We start from the raw sequence: 22056 nt of genomic DNA on the forward strand, positions 1-22056 counted from the left end.
CCTCTGAGCTACTTGCCTTGTTGGGGGCTGTGTATGGGGAGGTTTTTTTTTATTTTTTGCTGCACCTCCGTGGCCGTGCCTGTGGCGTTTCCGTTTCAGCCCTCGAGTGTCATAGCTCCGCCCTCGACGTCATGACGTTTTGACGCGAGGGCGGTGCAGACACTCCAGGGCACACCGGATATCTCGGGCGCCTCAACTTCCGTGGAGGCTTCAAAACATTGGGGTTGCCTTTTATATAGAGAGATGTTTGTGAGACTTTAAATATTCCAGATAGTGCTATTACCGAGATGTTTCATGTTTCCTCTAGAATGTTACTAAGAAACGAGACAGCAGGAGCTCATGATGCTTTGTGTCTGCCTTTAGTTTAGAACATTCAGCTTTCCTGGAATCATCTTCAGATGACAATCCTATTCAAGCTACTTTACTGGTGTTCTTTCTTACTAAGTCTGATAAGTAAAGAGTTTTAAAGGCTTATTTCTTTAACAAAAGAGGGTTTCTTCTGTGGTCAAATAATGTATCTATTTCCTGATGTGTGCAAAGCCATGTAAGCCCGTTGAAGGGTTTTTCTTTAGTTGAGACCTCAGGAAATGACCCTAGGTGCACCATTTTTCTTGAGAGAGGGCATTTCTCTGGGTAAGTGACCTTATTTTGCTCTGTGCTTGGTAACTTAAAAATTGGGCTTAAAAGAGGAATTGTAGGTTATTGATAAACACAGTTAAAATTTTAAAAAGAAGCAAACTTTATTAACAGATAGCTTGTAGAAGGCATAGCAGGGTCTGGTTCAGTCTTTATTCTCAAACCCCTCCTCAGCTCCCACCCACCCCTAGCTTTCATTTATAGTCAATTATTCTATTTAGGACAACAAGAGAAGCATTTTCATTACGGTTTTAATTACATTTAATTAGTTTCTGAGAAACAAACTCCAATTACATATTATACCATACAATCTTAAGGCTCTTTATATTGATCTGATCCCTAGTACCTTAAGAAGTTTTAATTAAACAACTCTATAATACTAAGATGCAGACAACAGTCCAGCAGCAAGAGGGGTGCTATTCAATCTTTTGCACTCCTAGTTGGTGAGAGTTTGTATGTTATGCAAGATGTAAAGAGCTCCCAGCTCTCAGAGAACGAGTCCATTCTTTTGAGGCTAGAGTAGCAGACTTGGAGAAGCTGAGGGAGACAGAGAAGTACATAGAGGAGGCCCACAGGGACATTGTAGAGAAGTCCCACCTCCAGTCTGGCAGTCCCTGTGCTGCCCTGGAGGAGGGAGGTCTTCTTAAAGGAGAGAATCACCCTGGTGAAGCTGGAAGTAAGAGAGAAACCAAGGAGTAGGGCAGATTGGCTCTTCCAAAAAACCGAAGGAGACGATGGTTCAAAAAGTTGATCTTTATCTACGTAGATAACTGACGTCAGAGGAGGGCGGACACAGGAAGAAGAAGGAGACATCGGAGGAGACAGAAGAGCTCAAGAATAGCTGATCCATCCTGTGCAGTGCCTTCAAACATAGGTGAGAGGTGCTGCACCGGCCATTATGGTGGAGGGGGGGGGGGGTCCGGTGGGGGGGGGGGGGAGCGGCGGGGACGAAATGGGGGGGGGGGCACGGAGGTGGAGGAGGGCAGGAGGCGGAGCATTGCCGACTAAAGAAGAGAGACACAGGAAGGGAGGGGGAGCCCAGCAACTGCAAAGGTTTCATTTTTAAAAGCTTTTATTTCACAAACGGAGCAGCGGGGAGCAGCGGGGACGCGGGGGAGGGGGGGGGCAAGGCAAGGCAAGGCCGTCCATACAGGACGCTGCTGACGAGCGCCTTTGCCCCCTCCCGATCCTTTAATGTTTGTGGAGACATGCAGGGGAAAGTGGGGAGCCACGTGTTTGTGTTTTCTTTTTTTTCTTACGTTTCTGGCATGCGCAGAGCAGCCAGCATAACGCTTGGCTGCTTTGCGCATGCTTTACGAGCCGATTACCAACGGGGATTAGTGCATCGTTCTTTACAATACCGCACCAAACATTTTGGGGCTGTGTTTTTAGAGCATGCTTCATTATTTCAGATTCGGTAAAGGTTTTTACGTTTCTGATTTTTTTACGTTTGCTTGATGCATCTACCCCTCAGTGGGAAGCAGGGCCTGCACTGGAAGTATCAACTGACACTAGAAGTCAACATTACATGAGGCATAGGAAAAAAAAACAAGGTAGGGTTAGGGTCCCAGGAATGTTTTCTGCTATAAAATGTTACTGCAGGTGAAAAGAAATGTGGTAAGTACTGGTTTAAGTAGCTACACAGTACAATCATTCCATCCTAATTTTGGCCTGACCCTCTACACACTGGCTGAGGAGTGAGGTTCAGTTCCGTCAAAATGGAAGAGATTCTATATATGGTGCCTATAAAAATCGGCGCTGAAATCAGTTCCGACTAAGCATATTCTATAATCAGTAACTAGATTTAGACGCTGATTATAGAATACGCTTAGTTCATATTTCAGCGCCTAAATCTACACGAATCCATTTACACCAAGGAAAACTTGGTGTAAATCCCTGCATGTAGATTTAGGCACTATAGGCCATATTCTATAACTAGGTGTGTAAATTTCAGAATGCCCATGAAACGCCCATAACCATGCCCCTTTTTGCCTGTGCACATTAGAATTTAGGCTGACTGCATTACAGAAAGCGCTTAGAGAGTTGTGCATCTAAATTCTAATCAGCGCCAATTAATTGTCATTATTGCTTGCTAAGTGCTGCTATCAGCACTCATCAGCTTGTTAAGTTATGTGCATTGTCATAGAATTTGTACTGATTTTGGCGCAGATCTTTAGGTGCACTATATAGAATCCATGGGAATATGTACAAAATTAACCCACTTGGAGATATTACTCTGAATGAAACCAACACCATAAACCACTGGCAACAGAACTGATTGCTTACAAAAGCAATAATGAATACAATGTTTTATGGGGGGAGGGGGTGTTCTATTTTTATGCTCATCTGTAATTTACTGAAACACAGGAAATCAACAACAAAAACATTCTCTCAGACCAAGGCTTGTAGAAGCTATTCTGAAATTACATGGCTGAATAAACTGTCAGTTATCTCTCTTCCATATGTTAAACTATTGTTACATTTTTGGTGGCGCTCCCAACATTTCTAATACTGAAAAGGACATCAAATGATGCTTGGAAATGTGATACACATTTTCATTTCACACTCCATCAGCTTTTACAACTATAGCTCATTGAAATGTTAAGAAAAAGCCTGGCAAACGGCCATATTTAGCAAGGAATTTACTAGAGGGTCAGGTTACCCTTTAAAAAAAATGTTCCTTGGTACTGGCCCAATGGCTCTGTATCAGTCCTGTCCACTGCCATGTAGAGAGCCTGGGTTTGATTCCTAGGTCAAATCTACTCCTCAGGCCCACTATGGATACTGCAGCATCAGTGTTTGAAATCCCTGGGAAGTGGGAAGGCACATTGTGATTTCAGGATTCTGAGAGAAGCTTTGGAACATGGGCCTTGGCTGAAGTCTGTTAATAATATGATGACTGGACTAGGTGAATAACGGGTGGGGGGATATAAAATTATAAAATGCAGGAGAATCCCATGATATTTGTGAATGAAGGCTCATTGTAGCAACATCCAAGTTTGGTTCTGATTAAGCTGGAAGCACAAAGGAACAGGAAGAAACTTCCAAGCGCCCCCCAAAAAGGTCTTTGAATATGACTATCACTTGTTGAAATTTCTATGAACTGATGAGAACTTCAAACCAGTTTATTTTCTTTAAACCATACAGGTGCATGTCTCTTTCCTGACTTTCTTTACTTAATTATATTTTAAAGAACTGTACTGCTAACAAATGTAGATTTTGTTCTTATTTATGTCAGATTGTAGTAGAAAGACAGAGGGTAGCATGCTCCATCATAAGATATTATTTAGATTCCATGAAACAAACTTACAACCTTTAGAGACAGGGTAAGCAAAGTTATGGGTATCTGCCATACACAGTTTGAAATTCAAGATTTCATCTTTCAGAAGAAAGTTTATTTTTACTTATTTTGGATCTAGCTCATGCCTAATCATTGGTAGCTGAAGGCGAGTTATATGCAGGTACAGCTCAATGTGCTGTGGTTAGTTTTGGGGTGGCTTTGGGCCTGTAAGCTATAGGGAAGTTTGCAATCAGCTGGGAAGCAAAGCCTAATTTGACCATTCAGTTCTGTTCCCCGTATCTCAAAAAAGATGTAGCAGAATTAGAAAAGATTCAAAGAAGAGCGACCAAAATTATAAAGGAGCTAGAACTCCTCTCATATGAAGAAAGGCTAAAGAGGTTAGGGATCTTCAGCTTAGAAAACAGATGTCTGAGGGGAAATATGATTGAGGTCTATGAAATCCTGAGTAGCATAGAACAAGTAGAAGTGAATCTATTTTTCACTCTTTCAAAAAGTACAAAGACTAGGAGACACTCAATTAAGTTATATGGAAATACTTTTAAAACAAATAGGAGGAAATATTTTTTCACTCAATGGGTAGTTAAGCTCTGGAACGCATTGCCAGAGGATGCAGTAACAGCAGTTAGCGTATTTGGGTTTAAAAAATGTTTGGACAAGTTCCCAGAGGAAAAGTACACAGTCTGATATTGAGACAGAGATGGGGAAGACACTTCTTGCCCTAGGATTGGAATATTTGGGTTTCTGCCAGGTACTTGTGACCTGGATTGGCCACTGCTGGAAAAAGAATACTTGGCTAGATGGACCATTTGTCTGACCCAGTATGGCTATTCTTATATTCTTACGGTACTGATTTAACAGATTTTTCCATGCAGGTGGAGAAATTGGAAGAATCTACTGTACTTATAATGGAAATATCTGACATCATGTTTCTATAGCATCTTGGAATTCATTTCAATTGACTATTCTGACTTCCTTAACAAAATTGTTCTCCTCTATGAATGTTACTTATTGCCAGCAAGATCCCATACCATCTAATTGGATCAAGCCCCAAAACCATAGGTTACCCACCCCTCCTAGTTTTGATGATTAATCAAAGTTATTCTAGTGGATTCATGTCATCTATCTGGAAGCATGAGCTAGTTTGGCGAACTTTGAAGAATGGAATGCTTTTCTAGGCTTTCTGGTTGCCTCTAATTACAGACTAGAGGCTCTCAACCCAGTGTTCAGGACACACCAAGCCACTCTGGTTTAGAAGATATCTGTAATGAATATAAATGAGAGAAATTTGCATGTACCACCTGCCCTCCATCATGTGCAAATCTATCTCATGATATTCATAGTGGGTATCCTTAAAAACCTGACTAGCTGGGTGAGTCTTGAGGACAGAGTTGAGAACCCCTGTTATAGACTGATATCAAACCTATTCTTTGTTGCAAAAGTAATGGAAAAAGTTGTAGTCCAATTGACTAACTTATTGAATCTGCTAATATATTACACCTTCAACAGTCCAGATTTCGATATGGGCACATTACAGAAACAATTCTGGCAGCACTAATCAATGACATCCATTTAGCATTAGATGAGGATCAGATAGTACTGGCTGTTTCTTTAGATCTAGCCTTTGACTTTCATTTGATTGATCTCCCCTTACTTTTACATAGAGATCTATAGATTAAGATCTATAGGTATCTGTGGCAAGCTTCTTGATTTGGTTCAAGTCTTTTCTCTATCACTATCTGTAGGATCATTGAAATCCACACCCATCATTTAGACTGTGGAGTACTGCAGGGATCACTCTATTATCTATATTATTTAATATTTTCCTATGGACTTTGGCTACCATTATTTCAGGAGTCCAGTATGGTATGTGTACATATATCTCTATCTATATAAAGAGAGAGACCTATATATATGTGGATGACATTATTTTGTTAGTCAAAGTTTCATCTGAAACAATATATTGTTTCGATAAGGTTGCCAAGTGGCTAAGAGAAAATTGTTTAATATGGCTAAAACAACTGCCTGTTGGATTACAGGACACAGTGATCACCTAGACTTAATCCAAACTGTACTAAGAACTTCAGTTCCATTCTTAGATTCCTTTAAATACCTGGGTATTATGATACATTATCAACTTTCCTTTACAGAAATTGTTTCAAGTATAGTAAAAGAGTTTTTTTTCTGTGTTGTGTCAGCTCTGTCCCCTTAGATCTTATTTTCATGAGTTGGATTTACATACCCTGATTCATGCACATTTAATGACATGCATAGATTATGGTATGTTTATGATTATTGAGTTTCTTAATATATCATCTTCCGTAGGGCAATCAGAGTGGTTTACATACTAATCATACTACAATAGAAAGGAATTACAATTAAGGAAAGCCACTACTTGTCCCTGGGATCAGTAGCATGAATCTTGCTAGTATTTGGGATCTGTCAGGTACTTGTGACCTGAATTGGCCACTGCTGGAAGCAGGATACTGAGTTAGATGGACCACTGGTCTGACCCAGTATGGCTATTCTTGTGTTCTTATGTCAGAGGAATAGTAGAGAAGAAGTAAGGTATAAAGATGGAGGAGAGTAGAGCAATAAGAGCGTGTGTGGGGAGGGAGGAGTTAAACTTTTGGGTAGGACAACTCACTGCGAAGTGAGAGAGGAAGCATATTCCATAGGATGGAGGAGATGCAGAAAAAAGCACTTTGTCTGTAGAAGCAAATTCGGAGCGGAATACTGAGAGAATGTAGAAGCGATGTTCTGTCACAGAACAGAGGCATCTGGTAGGAATATAAGGTGAGACAGTTGTGGCAAGTTAAGGTGGTAAATCTCTATGAAGAGCATTGTGGTTAAAGTAAGAATTTTGTGCTAAATTCTGAAGGAAACATGGAGCTAGTGATAGTTGTGGAAAAGTGGGGGTCACGTGATCAAAATAGTAGAGAAGAAGTAAGGTATAAAGATGGAGGAGAGTAGAGCAATAAGAGCGTGTGTGGGGAGGGAGGAGTTAAACTTTTGGGTAGGACAACTCACTGCGAAGTGAGAGAGGAAGCATATTCCATAGGATGGAGGAGATGCAGAAAAAAGCACTTTGTCTGTAGAAGCAAATTCGGAGCGGAATACTGAGAGAATGTAGAAGCGATGTTCTGTCACAGAACAGAGGCATCTGGTAGGAATATAAGGTGAGACAGTTGTGGCAAGTTAAGGTGGTAAATCTCTATGAAGAGCATTGTGGTTAAAGTAAGAATTTTGTGCTAAATTCTGAAGGAAACATGGAGCTAGTGATAGTTGTGGAAAAGTGGGGGTCATGTGATCAAAATAGTAGAGAAGAAGTAAGGTATAAAGATGGAGGAGAGTAGAGCAATAAGAGCGTGTGTGGGGAGGGAGGAGAAACTTTTGGGTAGGACAACTCACTGCGAAGTGAGAGAGGAAGCATATTCCATAGGATGGAGGAGATGCAGAAAAAAGCACTTTGTCTGTAGAAGCAAATTCGGAGCGGAATACTGAGAGAATGTAGAAGCGATGTTCTGTCACAGAACAGAGGCATCTGGTAGGAATATAAGGTGAGACAGTTGTGGCAAGTTAAGGTGGTAAATCTCTATGAAGAGCATTGCGGTTAAAGTAAGAATTTTGTGCTAAATTCTGAAGGAAACATGGAGCTAGTGATAGTTGTGGAAAAGTGGGGGTCACGTGATCAAAATGGTTTGCCTGCACCAAACGTCTGATAGATGTGTTTTGAACAGCTTGTAAACACTTTAGGAGACATAAGCTGAGCCCAGTGTAGATTGGATTGCAATAGTCCAGATAAGTGACACACACTGGTTCATCTATATAGCTTTGAATCGAGCAGTTGAGCCGTAATGCATTGATATGGGATTTAGAAACATAGGTTTGAAAGGAGAGCTGAATGTCTAGGAGAGGAATAATTGAAATGGACACCCAATTTTTGCTGAGGACGTTCTCGCAAAATGTCCCGATGTAGGGGCGGGGAAACCCGTATTATCGAAACAAGATGGACGTCCATCTTTCATTTTGATAATACTGTCGGGAATGCCCAAATCTTGAAATATTGGTCGACCTTAGAGATGGTCATCCCTAGACTTGGTCGTTTCTGATTTTCGGTGATAATGGAAAACAAGGACGCCCATCTCAGAAATGACCAATTGCAAGCCATTTGGTCGTGGGAGGAGCCAGCATTCATATTGCACTGGTCCCCCTCACATGCCAGGACACCAACTGGGCACCCTAGGGGGCACTGCAGTAGACTTCATAAATTGCTCCCAGGTACATAGCTCCCTTACCTTGTGTGCTGAGCACCCCAACCCCCCTCCCAAAATCCACTACCCACAACTGTACACCACTAACATAGCCCTTATGGGTGAAGGGGGCACCTAGATGTGGGTACAGTGGATTTGTGGTGGGTTTTGGAGGGCTCACATTTACCACCAGAAGTGTAACAGGTAGGAGGGGATGGTTCTGGGTCCGCCTGCCTGAAGTGCACTGCACCCACTAAAACTGCTCCAGGGACCTGCATACTGCTGTGATGGACCTGAGTATGACATATGAGGCTGGCACAAAATATTTTTAAAGATTTTTTTTGAGGGTGGGAGGGGGTTAGTGACCACTGGGGGAGTAAGGGGAGGTCATCCCTGATTCTCTCCGGTGGGCATCTGGTCAGTTTGGGCACCTTTTTGTGCCTTGGTCATGAAAAACAGGACCAGGTAAAGTCGTCCAAGTGTTCATCAGGGACGCCCTTTTCTTTTCCATTATGGGTCGAGGACGTCCATGTGTTAGGCATGCCCAAGTCCTGTCTTCGCTACGCCTCCGACACACCCCCAGGAACTTTGGTCGCCCCTGCGACGGAAAGCAGTTGGGGATGCCCAAAATCGGCTTTCGATTATACCGATTTGGAAGACCCTGTGAGAAGGACGCCCATCTTCTGATTTGTGTCGAAAGATGGGCGCCCTTCTCTTTCGAAAATGAGCCTGAAAGTAGATTCCAAGATATTGACAAGAATCCACAAAAATCAATAGCAAGCCTTTGGATAGTGGGCGCTCGTGAGAGTGGAGGGGTGCCCTGTAATCCATGATGCAATTGATTTATTGGGATTCAGAGACAATGGGAACACAACAATCTGAGATTGTCTAGACAGGTTTGAACAGAGGAGAGTTTTGACATGTCTGGATCTTGCAGTGAGACCAGAAGAAAGTCATTGGTGTAAAAATAGGATATAACGGAGTGCTCCTGGATAAGAGTAGTAAGAGGGCTAACAAATATTGACTAGGAGAGGTGCCAGGACAGATCCCTGGGGTACACCACAGTTAAATGTATATAGAGGTGCTATGGATGATGGCAGAGTAACAAAGAAGGTATGCTATGTTAAATTGTACAGCGCTGCGTAACCCTAGTAGCGCTTTAGAAATGTTAAGTAGTAGTAGTAGTATGCTCTGAGAGACCTGAGGAAAACCACTGAGAGACTGTTCCTGAGATACCCAGTTCAGAGATTCTATGCAACGGGAGGTCATGATCTACAAGGCTGAAGGCCACACACACAGGTCCAGAGATTTTACCAGAGCAACTTGCCCAGATTCGAAAACAGAATGAAGGTCATTACTAAGAGAAGTGACAACACTTCTTGTACTGTGTCCACAAACTAAAAGCCTGATTGGTGAGGATAGAGAATGTGGGATGATTCGATATGTTGTGCCAGTTGAAAGAAAACTAATCTGTTCAATCAACTTTGAAGGAAATCTAAATTAGAAATTGGGTGATAGATACAGGGAGAGTATAGGTCCAGATTATTACTTTTTAAAATCTGGCGGATCATGGACCAAATACCACGCCTGTATGAAGACTGTTCATAACTGAAAGTAGCAGGGGGAGCAGGCTGGGAGCTGGGAGCTTTAACCAGTGAGGGAATGGGTCAAGAGGGCAAGCTGTTAGCTTATAGGTTAATAGTGTCTTGGTGATGGTAGTTAAGGACACAAGAGTTGAATTCAGACCAAGCATTGTGGAGAGGTTTGGGGAGGAGAAGGAGGAGGGGCAGGCAAGGATGGGTGTTTGTGAGCAAGGGGAGGCAGGATATGGAAGCTGGGGAGGGGAGGGAGGTAGGGCCAGAGGTGAGTATTGAACAAAATGTTGCAATTTTAGAGGAAAAATAAGAAGCAAAGTTGATGGCCGAAGGACAGGAAAAGATAGCATAAGAACATATGAGTAGCCATGCTGAGTCAGACCAATGATCTATCTAGCCCAGTATCCTGTTTTCCAAACTCTGGCCAAGCCAGGTCACAAGTACCTGGCAGAAACCCAATCAGAAGTAACATTCCATGCAATCAATCCTGGGGAAAGCAGTTGCTTCCACATGTCTGTCTCAATAGCAGACTAAGGACTTTTCCTCCAGGAATTTGTCGAAACCATTTTTAATCCCAGATATGCTAACCGCTGTTAATACATCCTCTAGCAAAGAGTTCTAGAGCTTAACTATTCGTTGAGTGAAAAAATATTTCCTCCTATTTGTTTTAAAAGTATTTCCATGTAACTTCATTGAGTGTCCCCCTAGTCTTTGTAGTTTTGGAATGAGTAAAATATCAATTTACTTCTACTCATTGTGCACCACTCAGGATTTTATAGCCCTCGATCTTATCTCCCCTCATCCATCTCTTTTCCAAACTGAAGAGCCCTAACCTCTTTAGTCTTTCCTCATACGAGAGGAGATCCATCTCCTTTATCATTTTGGTCGCTCTTCTTTGAACCTTTTCTAATTTCACTATATCTTTTTTGACCTACAGCGACCAGAAATGAATGCAACACTCAAGGTGCAGTTGCACCATGGAGCGATACAAAGGCATTATAGTATTTTCAGTTTTATTCACCATCCCTTTCCTAATAATTCCTAGCATCCTGTTTGCTCTTTTGGCCACCACCACACACTGAGCAGAAAATTTCAGCATATTATCTACAATGACACCCAGACCTTTTTCTTGAGTGCTGATCCCCAAGGTGGACTCTAGCAGCAGGTAACTATGATTCAGATTATTCTTCCCAATCTGCATCACCTCGCATTTGTCCACATTAAATTTCATCTGCCATTTTGGATGCCCAGTCTTCCAATTTCCTAAAGTCTTCCTGCAATATTTCACAGTCTGCACATGTTTTAAGAACCTTGAATAGTTTTGTATTATCTGAAAATTTAATCATCTCACTCGTCGTTCTGATTTCCATATCATTTAAAAATATGTTAAATAGTACCGGTCCCAACTCCTTAACGAATTTGATTTTGACTCGTTTAACTCTTCACAATGTAATCCATAACCTGAATTGTAACAAATTGTATTTCCATTATTCATAATGTATTGTAAGCCACACTGAACCCGCAAAAAGGTGGGAAAATGTGGGATACAAATGCAATAAATAATAATAATAATAATACAGATCCCTGTGACACTCTACTGTTCACCTTGCTCCGTTGAGAGAAATGACCATTTAACCCTACCCTCTGTTTTCTGTCCAATCACCTTCCCAATCCACACCAGAACCTTGCCTCCTATCCCATGACTCTTTAATTTTCTCAGGAGACTCTCATGAGGAACTTTATCAAAATCTTTCTGAAAATCTAGATATACTACATCTACTGACTCACCTTTATCCACATGTTTATTCACAACTTCAAGGAAATGAAGCAAACTGGTGAGGCAAGACTTCCCTTGGTTGAACCCATGCTGACTGTCCCATTAAACCATGTTTATATATGTGTTCTGTAATTTTATTCTTTATAATAGTTTCCACTATTTTGCCTGGCACCAATGTCAGGCTTACCAGTCTGTAATTTCCAGGATCACCCCTAAACCCTTTAAAAAAATTGGCGTCACATTGGCCACCCAATGTGGTAGCCCAGTGAGATAAACCTGCAGAGAGTAGAGAAAAGCACCTAGGAGTGGCTTACTGCAGAATTGATTACCCTTGAATAATATGTGTGGTGTAGATTCCCCAGGTGCTGTCTCCAAGTATGTTGGCGCTCCCTACAGTGTTGCAGATCAGTAGATAAATGAATCTTACACCAGATTCTTTTGACATTGTGAATCTGTTTTTTTTTTTTGAGGAGATAGAAATCACCTTTGTACCAGGGTTGTCTAAGGCGAGTAGGATTGGGATGGGATTTGTAGGATGAAGTGAAAGAATTTCAGCACCCAATTCTCAATGTCTGAAAACTTTACAGAATACTGTGATACATTTGATGATACCCTATAGGATTAGTTGTAAAGCTTTTTATGATCATACTCCATCTTACCTGGCTGTATTGGCTATATTTTATGACCCTAATAGAACATTGTCAGATCATAGAATAATTATTCCTGCTCCACACAGGGTGCTTTGGGAGCCAATAAGAGGGACTGCATTTTTTCAGTTAGTGCATTCATTATGACATAAACTTTCTATTGCGATATGCGCTGAATCCTCTTTGAAAAAAATTAAGGTATTTTTTAATCAAGATGTTTAGAACTTGGAACTTGGCAAAGTTGGGGGTGGAGGGTTCACCTATAGGCACCTGTAAGGTTTTATGTTTGTCTCTTGGAACGAAGGTGACAATTTCTTCCCTATTGGATTATTGGCATTCCATTTCTTTTTTTATTATTGTGATTTTATTGATTGTAAATTACTGCAATCTGCAAAAGCTTGGTGGCATATCAAATTGTAACAAACTAACTCCCCTGTTTACTGAGCTGCACTAGCGGCTGCCATGCGGCAATGCCAATACAGCCCATTCAAAGTGAATGGGCTGTGTTGGCATTAGTGCAAAGCAGCCATTAGAGCGGCTTAGTAAACAAGAGAGTAAAACTTTAGTCAGATCAGAGCTATTTACTGTGTGCTTAATTCAAATTAATGCATGTTAGTAAATAGAGCCCTAAATTCATATCTGTGACAATGGAGGGTTAAGTGACTTGTCCAAGATCCTAAGGAGTATCTGTGGGATTTGAACCCTGGCTTCCCTGGTTCTCAATTTGCTGCTCTAATCACTAGGCTACTCCTCAACTCCATTCATGCATGAACAAATATAAATAAATCACTGTTGATTTTCAAAATATAGTCTAGCTTGTGTCTGAACAGGTGCTATTACCTTGGTAGAGAAAACAAAAACATGTCTTCCACTCACCTCTGTTAAGCCAGAAACTTCACCTTTTGCTAGTGGCTTGGTGACTGATGGAGCATATACTCTGGCATCTGATGTGGGCTGACCTTTCATGAAATGCTTCCCTGCTTCATAAATATTCACCTCTACCATTTTGCCCATAAATTCAGGGCTCTTTGGCACAAGAACCTGAGAAAGACAAAATCATTCTTATGATGGAGATGGACCTCAGATACTGCAGGCTTTAAATATTCAAGGCTGACTACTGTCTTCATTAATAAAATGGATGGGGATTATTTCCACTATGCTTTTGATAAAAACTGTAAAGTAGAATTTTGTTGAATGGGAAATACTCCCGGAAGGAGAAGATGAGGGGTTAGATGATCCATATCCATAGCATCATTATCAATCTACCATGCAGGTTCCAGTTGAAACTTAGACTCAATTGGGAGAGGAAATACACGGACTGGACAGCAGAATACTGCATGACTCCTTTATGGAAACATCAAACAACTGTTCCCACTATTTCCACTATAGTCTTTTGATTAATTCAAACAACCTTTCTCTGTGAGCATAACTTGATTTATCAACTTTTTAAATATTACAGGTAAATTACAGGAGGAAAATGGATGGGGATTATTTCCACTATCCTTTTGATAAAAACTGTAAAGTAGAATTTTGTTGAATGGGAAATACTCCCGGAAGGAGAAGATGAGGGGTTAGATGATCCATATCCATAGCATCATTATCAATCTACCATGCAGGTTCCAGTTGAAACTTAGACTCAATTGGGAGAGGAAATACACGGACTGGACAGCAGAATACTGTATGACTCCTTTATGGAAACATCAAACAACTGTTCCCACTATTTCCACTATAGTCTTTTGATTAATTCAAACAACCTTTCTCTGTGAGCATAACTTGATTTATCAACTTTTTAAATATTACAGGTAAATTACAGGAGGAAAAACACCCATGCACTTCTTCAGCAGTACTGTAGAAATGACTGAAGCTTTTCAAATAATTGACAACTTTGACCTGTGATTGATCACAATAGCCTATTATATAGCTGAAGGATTGTTGATGTTCTGAGCTCTTTTTCCTTCTATAAATTTATATTTAAAAGATTTGAAAATATATATGAAGCTATGCTCTCAACGAGAAATTTTTTGAATAAAGTAAGAATCTATAGGAGAATCACTTATTTGATATTTTTAGGGCAGCATATTAATTGTGATTAATAATGGTGCCATACTGCATTTCCCTCCTGCCCTCCACACATGGTACAGCATCTTTCCCTTCCCTTCCCCACAAAGCTCTCATAATTTCCTTCTTCCCCCTGCACCTTAACATCACCTCCAGTCTTTGCCTGGGCAGTGCCAGTGACATAGGCTGCCTGCAGCATGCACCAGAGATTTTCTTTCTGAACCATCCCACCCCTTCTCATGCAACTTCCTCTTTTCTGAAGGGTGGGACGATTCAGAGACAAAGCCCTGGTACAGGCCACAGGCAGCCTATGAGTACTGCTGACTGTAGGAGATTTTAAGGTACTGGGGGGGGGAGCGGGAGGCAGACAGAGGGAGAGAATTATGAGAGTTCTGCAGAGCTGGGAAGGGAAGGAAGAGGGAGGGAATAAAATTGTGAGAGCTTTGTGGGCTGTGAAAAGAAAGGAGAGATACAAGTTCCTAAACTGGAGACTGGGGGAAGAGAGAGAAAATGCAGAACAGAGGAAAGAAGGAAGGAGGAAAGAGAGGGAGATTTAATCAGTGTGCAGCCAAGGGGGGTGGCGACCTTGGGGATCGTGTCCCCCTCCTAGAGGATCTTGGCCCCCTCCAAAGATGCAGTACTTGTTCAATGGCTGGTGGGGTAGCCAAAGCCCTGCCAGACAAAGAAATCCTCTGCCTCAGCTACCCCCTTCCTCCATGTACTGACTTAGGAGCAAGGAAGTCATCGGCATGCTTTCAGCCATCGACACTGGCACCCCCCCCCCCCCCCCCGAACATTCTTAGTTTGTGCATGAACTGAGCTTGCTTGGGGAGTGCCAGTATCAGCAGCTGAAGGCATACCACTGACTTCCTTGCTCCTGACATATCCCAAGAAGGAAGAGGGCAGCTTTGGCAGTGGATTTCTTCAACTGACGGGGCATCAGCAAACCTGCCAGCAAAGATATTTAGACCGTGGAAGTCAGCCAGGCTGACTCACATGGTTGGTGCTGAGCCTGGATATCCAATGTCGGGCTGTTTCTGGTGACTAGCATACAGTGTACAGCACTGTGTATGTCTAGTAGCGCTACAGAAATGATAAGTAGTAGTAATATCCGGGTGTTTCTAGGCTGGTTTCAACTTAACCAGCCAAGCCGATAATCAGCACTAGCCAGTGAAGTTGAAACCAGTGAACGATAGGCCTGCTATTTCAGTGGCCGAATTTGGCTTTCAAATTTAGCTGACAATGTGCTGAATACACTGCATGCAAATCTCTCTCATGAATATTCATTGTGTGGATATCTTGAAAACCTGAGTGGCTGGGGTACCTCCAGGACCAGGTTTGGGAACCACTGACTAAGCGCTAACTGGCAATATTCAATGGGAGATAACCGGCGATCCCCCACTGAATATTTCCGGATAGCTGGTTAAGTGAAGTCTAACCAGCCAGGAGCCATTCCTGGCCGGTTAAACGGTTCTAAATATTGGGCAAATAATATCAAATGCAGGGGAGGGAGAGGGAATTCATGGCCCTCCATCCACCCCTGTAACACCCCCCCCCCCCCAATGGACTGCTGGCTACACCCCTGCCATTAACCACGATTAAAATTCTAACTGAAATGCAGCCCTAGACCACATTTTGTTAATGTATTTGTTTCACTATCATTAACCCAGTGCTTTTGCCTCCTTTTAGAACCAACTGTATGAGAAATTGGAGGACAAACCTGTCTTTCAGATACTGAATGACTTCTAAGAGAGATGTCTACCAATGTGGCAAACTGAGGCCAAGTTGTCGATAGCAAAGAATGAAGAGATATGAGTATATGATCTATTTGTACAAGGTAAAAAAGAAGGTATCAGTGGTCTTGACAATGAACTCATTTAAAGGAAAGCTAGATGATGAGCATGAAACTCAAGTACCAGGTCTTCTAAAGTCCACTCAATAACAGCTCTGAAGTACTTGTGTGATTATAGTATATCCTCCTGAGTTATCAATATACATACCAGCCTCATGTAACCAAAGGATGAGATAAGCAGGTTAGGCAATATGGGAGATGCTGTTGGTACAGAATGCAACACCATCAATAACTTTAGCACTGACACTGATGTAGCCATCAAGGACATCAGTATATCTTGCATCAAAGAGATCTCCTCCTTTCTGAGTATCCCAGGAGGGAAAACCTTCATGACATTGTTGTGCTGCTACTGGAGTAGAGAAAAGATTCTTGCTCCCTAGCCTATGCAATATTAGCTGCTCTGTAGTGTATCAGGTAGCCTTTAACTAATTTATTTACAACACAGATAAAAGTGTTAGGCCCCACTGGCAGAGAAGTAGCTATCCACAGGGTCTGAGTGCTACTGCAAACAGTAAAGTCGGGTTTTCTGAAGCAACTGCTTTACTTCTATGATTTGGGAGCTGCTGATTGGTCTGGGAAAATGCTTGATAAGCTGCGTATCATTTTTACCAATATCTTAATTTCATGGAAACCATTTACAACCAAAAACAAAATCCTTGATTGGTTGGATAGTGGTTACAGAAGGCAGCTATGTGTTCATTTTACATCTTTACTGTTCTTGATCTGACCTTGAGAAAGTCAGTTAAATTGTCACCTGTTTCGGCTTGTGATTGTATGAGTATATGGTTGATTCACACAGCATTATATAATCTGGCAATAATACAGAATAGTGATACATTATTTTAAAATTTACCTGCTCATAAAAACGATTGTGAGCAACATAATACCGGGAATCGAAGGATTCTTCTGTTACTAACACCTGCTGTCTCTCACCAATCTGTGAAAATACAAAATAAAAGAGACTGAGAACCAGAGACAAATCAACAAAACACTTCTGTTCAGATTCTTAAAAAAGCCACTGTTGTTCTGTTTTCTAGCAGCTAATGTAAGAAATGCTAACAGTACAGATAAATATCTTTGCATTAAATGGGCACCAAATTATCACCACCTTTGGTTTTCTCACTACAGATCCTATACCCTTTGGATCTCGATCAGCTGCTAATTTGAATTCCAAACTGCTGACTTTCTACCTGTAGAGACTATGTTAGAACAGACTTCTATGAGGATTGAAGACCATATGGCCTAACAGAAAATTCAAATTATTTATCACACAATCACACCATCTCATCTATTCAACAGGGTTTTTTTTTTGTGGCCAACACATATACTATTAGCTAATTCCTTTGTCTTCACTCCCTTTCCTCAGGGGCCACCAACAATTAAGGTTTTTGGATCCCCCCAAATGAATATGTATAAAACAGATGTGCACAAAAGAGAGGAAGTAGGCATGCAAGTCTTTCTCATGGATATTAGGAATGCTGCCACACTTACCCATCATTGCCACAGGAAGGCTATTCAATGAGGACGTCTTACTTCTTGAGCTAATTCTCTTCTAACCTCTCCCATATAATGATCCAAATTCTAGACATTTCTTATCAAACTTTCTGGGACTGTAATTTCATTATCGCAGCTACAGAAAGCATGTGACCTGCAAAAGCCTATCTTTCCATTCATACTATAGCTCTCTGCCCTCCTACAGCACTGCAGGTGATCCTGCCATCATCCTCTGCCTTCCCTGAAGCCCAAGCAGGCCTAATTATTAGCATGGATTCATTGAGAAGAATGAACCAATGAAGTTTTTTCCTGCCCAGGTCATGACCTCAAACACAGATTTTGCGACTCCATTTGGGATCACAACCCACAGTTTGGGAAGCCCTGCTCTAGAATCTTGTTTCCATAAATGTATTCTTTTATACCAATTAAATATCTATTAGACAAAAGAAGAGATTTTAGAGCATCTCCACCTGTAAATAGTGGCATTTATATAAGTAGATTGCATACAGGTGTAAATGGCAATTTTTGGGAAGTCACTATTTACACACGGAGGTCCAAGGGGTGTGGTGGTGGCACAGTTTGGGCATGCTTTGGGTGGGGTAAAAATCTACACGTGTAGTTACCTTTACAAAGGGAATACAAGTGTATGGAAAACAATTTCATCACTGGGTTTTACACCAGCTCAAAGGCATGCACAGGTTTTTAAAAAGTGCTTTTTCAACCAGGGATTAAAATGACAGATTAAAAGAGTAATTCTCTATAACCTCCCATTGTTTATTTCTGCCTCCAGAATAAAGGTACAAAAAAATTGCAGCCTCACTACTTAATTGGTGGCACTTACATGAATAGGCTTGTAAAATGAGCCAGCTACATGTGGAAGCTACCAGGTTTTGTGACACTTACTTCTTCCATGATTAAATTAGTAAAATGTGTAATGACAAATACCCATGCACTCTTTCATGTCCCTTATAGGCAGTTTACAAAAGAATTGTGTTTGGCAGGGCCTTTTGTAAAATTCTGCTGGTACTGAGCATGTCCCAACTAGACATCTTGATTTTGATCTAAAAGTTCTATGTAAATTGGGCCTTTTTCTTTATTATGTAAAATAAATTGGAATTTCTAATTTTAGGGTTGTAGGTCTGTAGATTGCTGACATTCTGCAACCATGGCATTTTCCCGTTCCAGTGGAATTGAATTAAATAGAACACCTGCTCTGTCCTGTCCCTCCTTAAGTTGCAGCTGTCTACCCCCAGTTGCTTCCTTTCTCAATTACTCTCCTCCCCTCGGTTGCTGGCCTCTTCTTCTTTCCACTGTGCCTCATGTCTATTGCCACTGACTTCTCTTTCCCTTCTACCCACTTCCAACATTTCCATGTCACTATTAACTGGTTCCCTCTCTACTAGAGACAACCCCCACTTCTACTTTGAGGCTTCTGGTCAACTGAGTACAATGTGGCTTTCTCCGTTTCCGGTGGATGGTATGGTGCTTCAATTTCAAAATATCAGCTGCAAAAATTGCTGTGCAATCCAAACATAAGGCTTCATTAATGTTTTAATGCATAATAATGTGAATTATGCACTTAGATGGTAAATAGTCTTCACTGAGAATAATGGGGCTCGCGTTAAATAGTATGCATTACCTTGATCAACACACATTGTGTGTCAATGAAGGCTTATAGTTTGGCATCACAGTCTGCAACTAAAGTATTAAAACCATTTAAGGAAGGTAGTTTTAAGCAAAATACTACTAATTTTATTTTTTATTCTGATAAAGAGGGTTTTATGTAAACTGCAATGGAAAATAGGGATCCCCTCTTTACACATCATAAACTGCTAGTGTTTTCTGATGTTTCCTAATTAATACAGGAAAGAAGGTGATTTATGAACTGTAAAACTGAAGATTTGCAGAAAGGTATAATTTACCTTTACTGCTGTTTTGCAAATAAAGGATAAAATTTGGAAGGAGAATATCCTACCGATATTCAAAATTATTTAACTGGCCAGGAACAGCTCCTGGCGGTTAAATAGTGTTTAAACACCTAAATGCGGATATTCAGCAGGATATAAACAGTATCTCCTGCTGAATATCCAAGTTAGCGGCTAGAAGCTAACCGGCTATATTGTGCGACATAGCTGATTAGGTGTGGATATTCAGCTCCAAACCAGCTATGTTGAGCGGTCAAAATAGGCCTGCTATTTAAGTGGCCTATCTTTGTCTGCTAAAAATTTAACTGGTTAGCACTGAATATCAGCATAGCAGGTTAACTTTTAGTGGCCAAAATAAACCCGGATATTCAGTGCCGGTCACTGGATATGGCCCGGCATTAAATATCCAGGTTTAATGCCGGCGGCAGACAGCAAACGCGCTGACTGCCGACTGCTGAATATCAAGCCCTACGTATTTTTTTTTTATCCTGATCAGCTGCGAATTTGAATTGGAAGTAAAATGAAGTCCAAACTGGTAGCATTCTATCTCTATGTTAGAACAAACTTCTATAAGAACTGATGACCATATTGGCTTAATAGAAAATGAAGGGGTTGATAGTCAAAAGGATTTAACCATCTATATGCAAATGCCAGAAGCCTAAGAAACACGATGGGAGAGTTAGAATATATTGCACTAAATGAAAAATGAGATATAATAGGCATCTCTGAGACCTGGTGGAAGGATGAGAACCAGTGAGACACACTCATACCAGGGTACAAATGATATCATAGTTATAGGGTGGATTGAATTGGTGGAAGGGTAGAATTGTATGTTAAGGAGGGCTTTGAATCAAATAGACTGAAAATTCTGCAGGAAACAGAACACATCCCTATGGATGGAAATTCCATGTGTAAAGGGAAAAAGGATAGTGAGAGGAGTGTACTACTGTCCGCCTGGCCAGGATGAACAGACAGATGTAGAAATGTTAGCGGAAATTAGGGAGGCTAACAAACTGGGCATACAATAATAATGGGTGATTTCAATTACCCTGATATTGACTGCGTAAATGTAACATCAGGGCATGCTGGGGAGGTAAAATTCCTTGACGAAATCAAGGACTGCTTTATAGAGCAGCTGGTACAGGAGCCGACAAGAGAAGGAAAAATTCTAGACCTACTCCTTAGTAGAGCACATGATCTGGTGCGGGAGGTAAGGGTGATGGGACTGCTTGATAACAGTGATCATAATATGATCACATTTGATATTAGCTTTGCAGTATGTGTACACAGGAAATCCAATATGTTAGCATTTAACTTTCAAAAAGGAAACTATAATAAAATGAGCAGCACGGTGAAAAAAACACTTAGAGGAGCAGCTGTGAGGGTCCAAAATTTACATCAGGCGTGGATGCTGTTCAAAAATTCCATCTTGGAAGCCCAGGCCAAATATATTCCGTGTATTAAAAAAGGAGAAAGGAAGACCAAACAACAGCTGGGCATGGTTAAAAACTGAGGTGAAGGAAGCTATTAGAGAGCTAAAAGAAAATCCTTCAGAAAATGGAAGAAGGAACCGATTGAAAATAATAAGAAACAGAATAAGGAATGTCAAGTCAAATGCCAAGCGCTGATAAGGAAGGCAAAGAGGGACTTTGGAATAAAGATTGCGTTGGAGGCAAAAACACATAGTAAAAAATGTTCTACGTATATTAAAAGCAAGGGGAGAGTTCAGGATGAGCTATGGGGCAGAAGGGAGACGGGGAATGAGAGCAAGCAGGAGAAGCCTGGGGTATAGGGACAAGAGCTGGGTGTGAGATTCTGCACCAGATGAGAGAAAAGGGTAGGAAAGAAAGCCTGTAAGACAAGTGGTAAGGAAGAGAATAGCCAAGCCTGGGTGCTAAGAATAAGAAAGGTAGGGTTCAAGCCTTGGGGGTAATAGCTGGGCTTTACTATGTACTTGTACTTCTGGGAACATTCTGAATAAAAAACATTTATCTTTCTTGAGTAATAACTTTACCACACCTATTTTAAACCACACATATTTTAAACTTCCTTTATAAAAGTAAGGGCACTTAATTAACAATCACCCTTGATGATACAAAAGATTAAACATTTTGCAACAATGTATGCAGAAATCCTTCATAGAAACATAAGAACATAAGAATAGCCATACTGGGTCAGACCAATGGTCCACCTAGCCCAATATCCTGTTTTCAACAGTGGCCAATCCAGGTCACAAGTACTTGGCAGAAACCCAAATAGTAGCAACATTCCATGCTACCAATCCCAGGACAAGCAGTGGCTTCCCCATGACCATTCACTATGCCTACAATTATTATTATTATTTTGCTGTTTGAGTTATGCGATGTGAACGCTGGACATTTTAAGCCTCTGCTCTTTCTGAATGACTGGTCACTAACTCTGGCACTTGATGGTTCCACTGGAAGACAGTACACTTCTGTATGATTATTGCTGTTCTCTGGTTTCTCTTTTCTATTTGATGCAGGAGTTCCTTTCTGATTTT

At 41.1% G+C, this 22056-nt stretch overlaps 1 protein-coding gene across 1 annotated transcript in view; it reads right to left on the reverse strand.

Moving 5' to 3' along the window:
- Positions 1 to 22056, reverse strand: part of CDKAL1 (CDK5 regulatory subunit associated protein 1 like 1) — a 1735794-nt gene that overhangs the window by 30082 nt on the left and 1683656 nt on the right. The window contains exons 13-14 of the mRNA XM_030211517.1: positions 16970 to 17053; positions 13083 to 13247 (exon numbers count right to left, since the gene is read on the reverse strand). Of these exons, the coding sequence (XP_030067377.1) occupies positions 13083 to 13247; positions 16970 to 17053 (249 nt within the window). The remainder of the gene's footprint in view (positions 1 to 13082; positions 13248 to 16969; positions 17054 to 22056) is intronic.

This window comes from Microcaecilia unicolor, chromosome 1, assembly GCF_901765095.1.
Source record: "Microcaecilia unicolor chromosome 1, aMicUni1.1, whole genome shotgun sequence".
Taxonomy (NCBI): domain Eukaryota; kingdom Metazoa; phylum Chordata; class Amphibia; order Gymnophiona; family Siphonopidae; genus Microcaecilia; species Microcaecilia unicolor.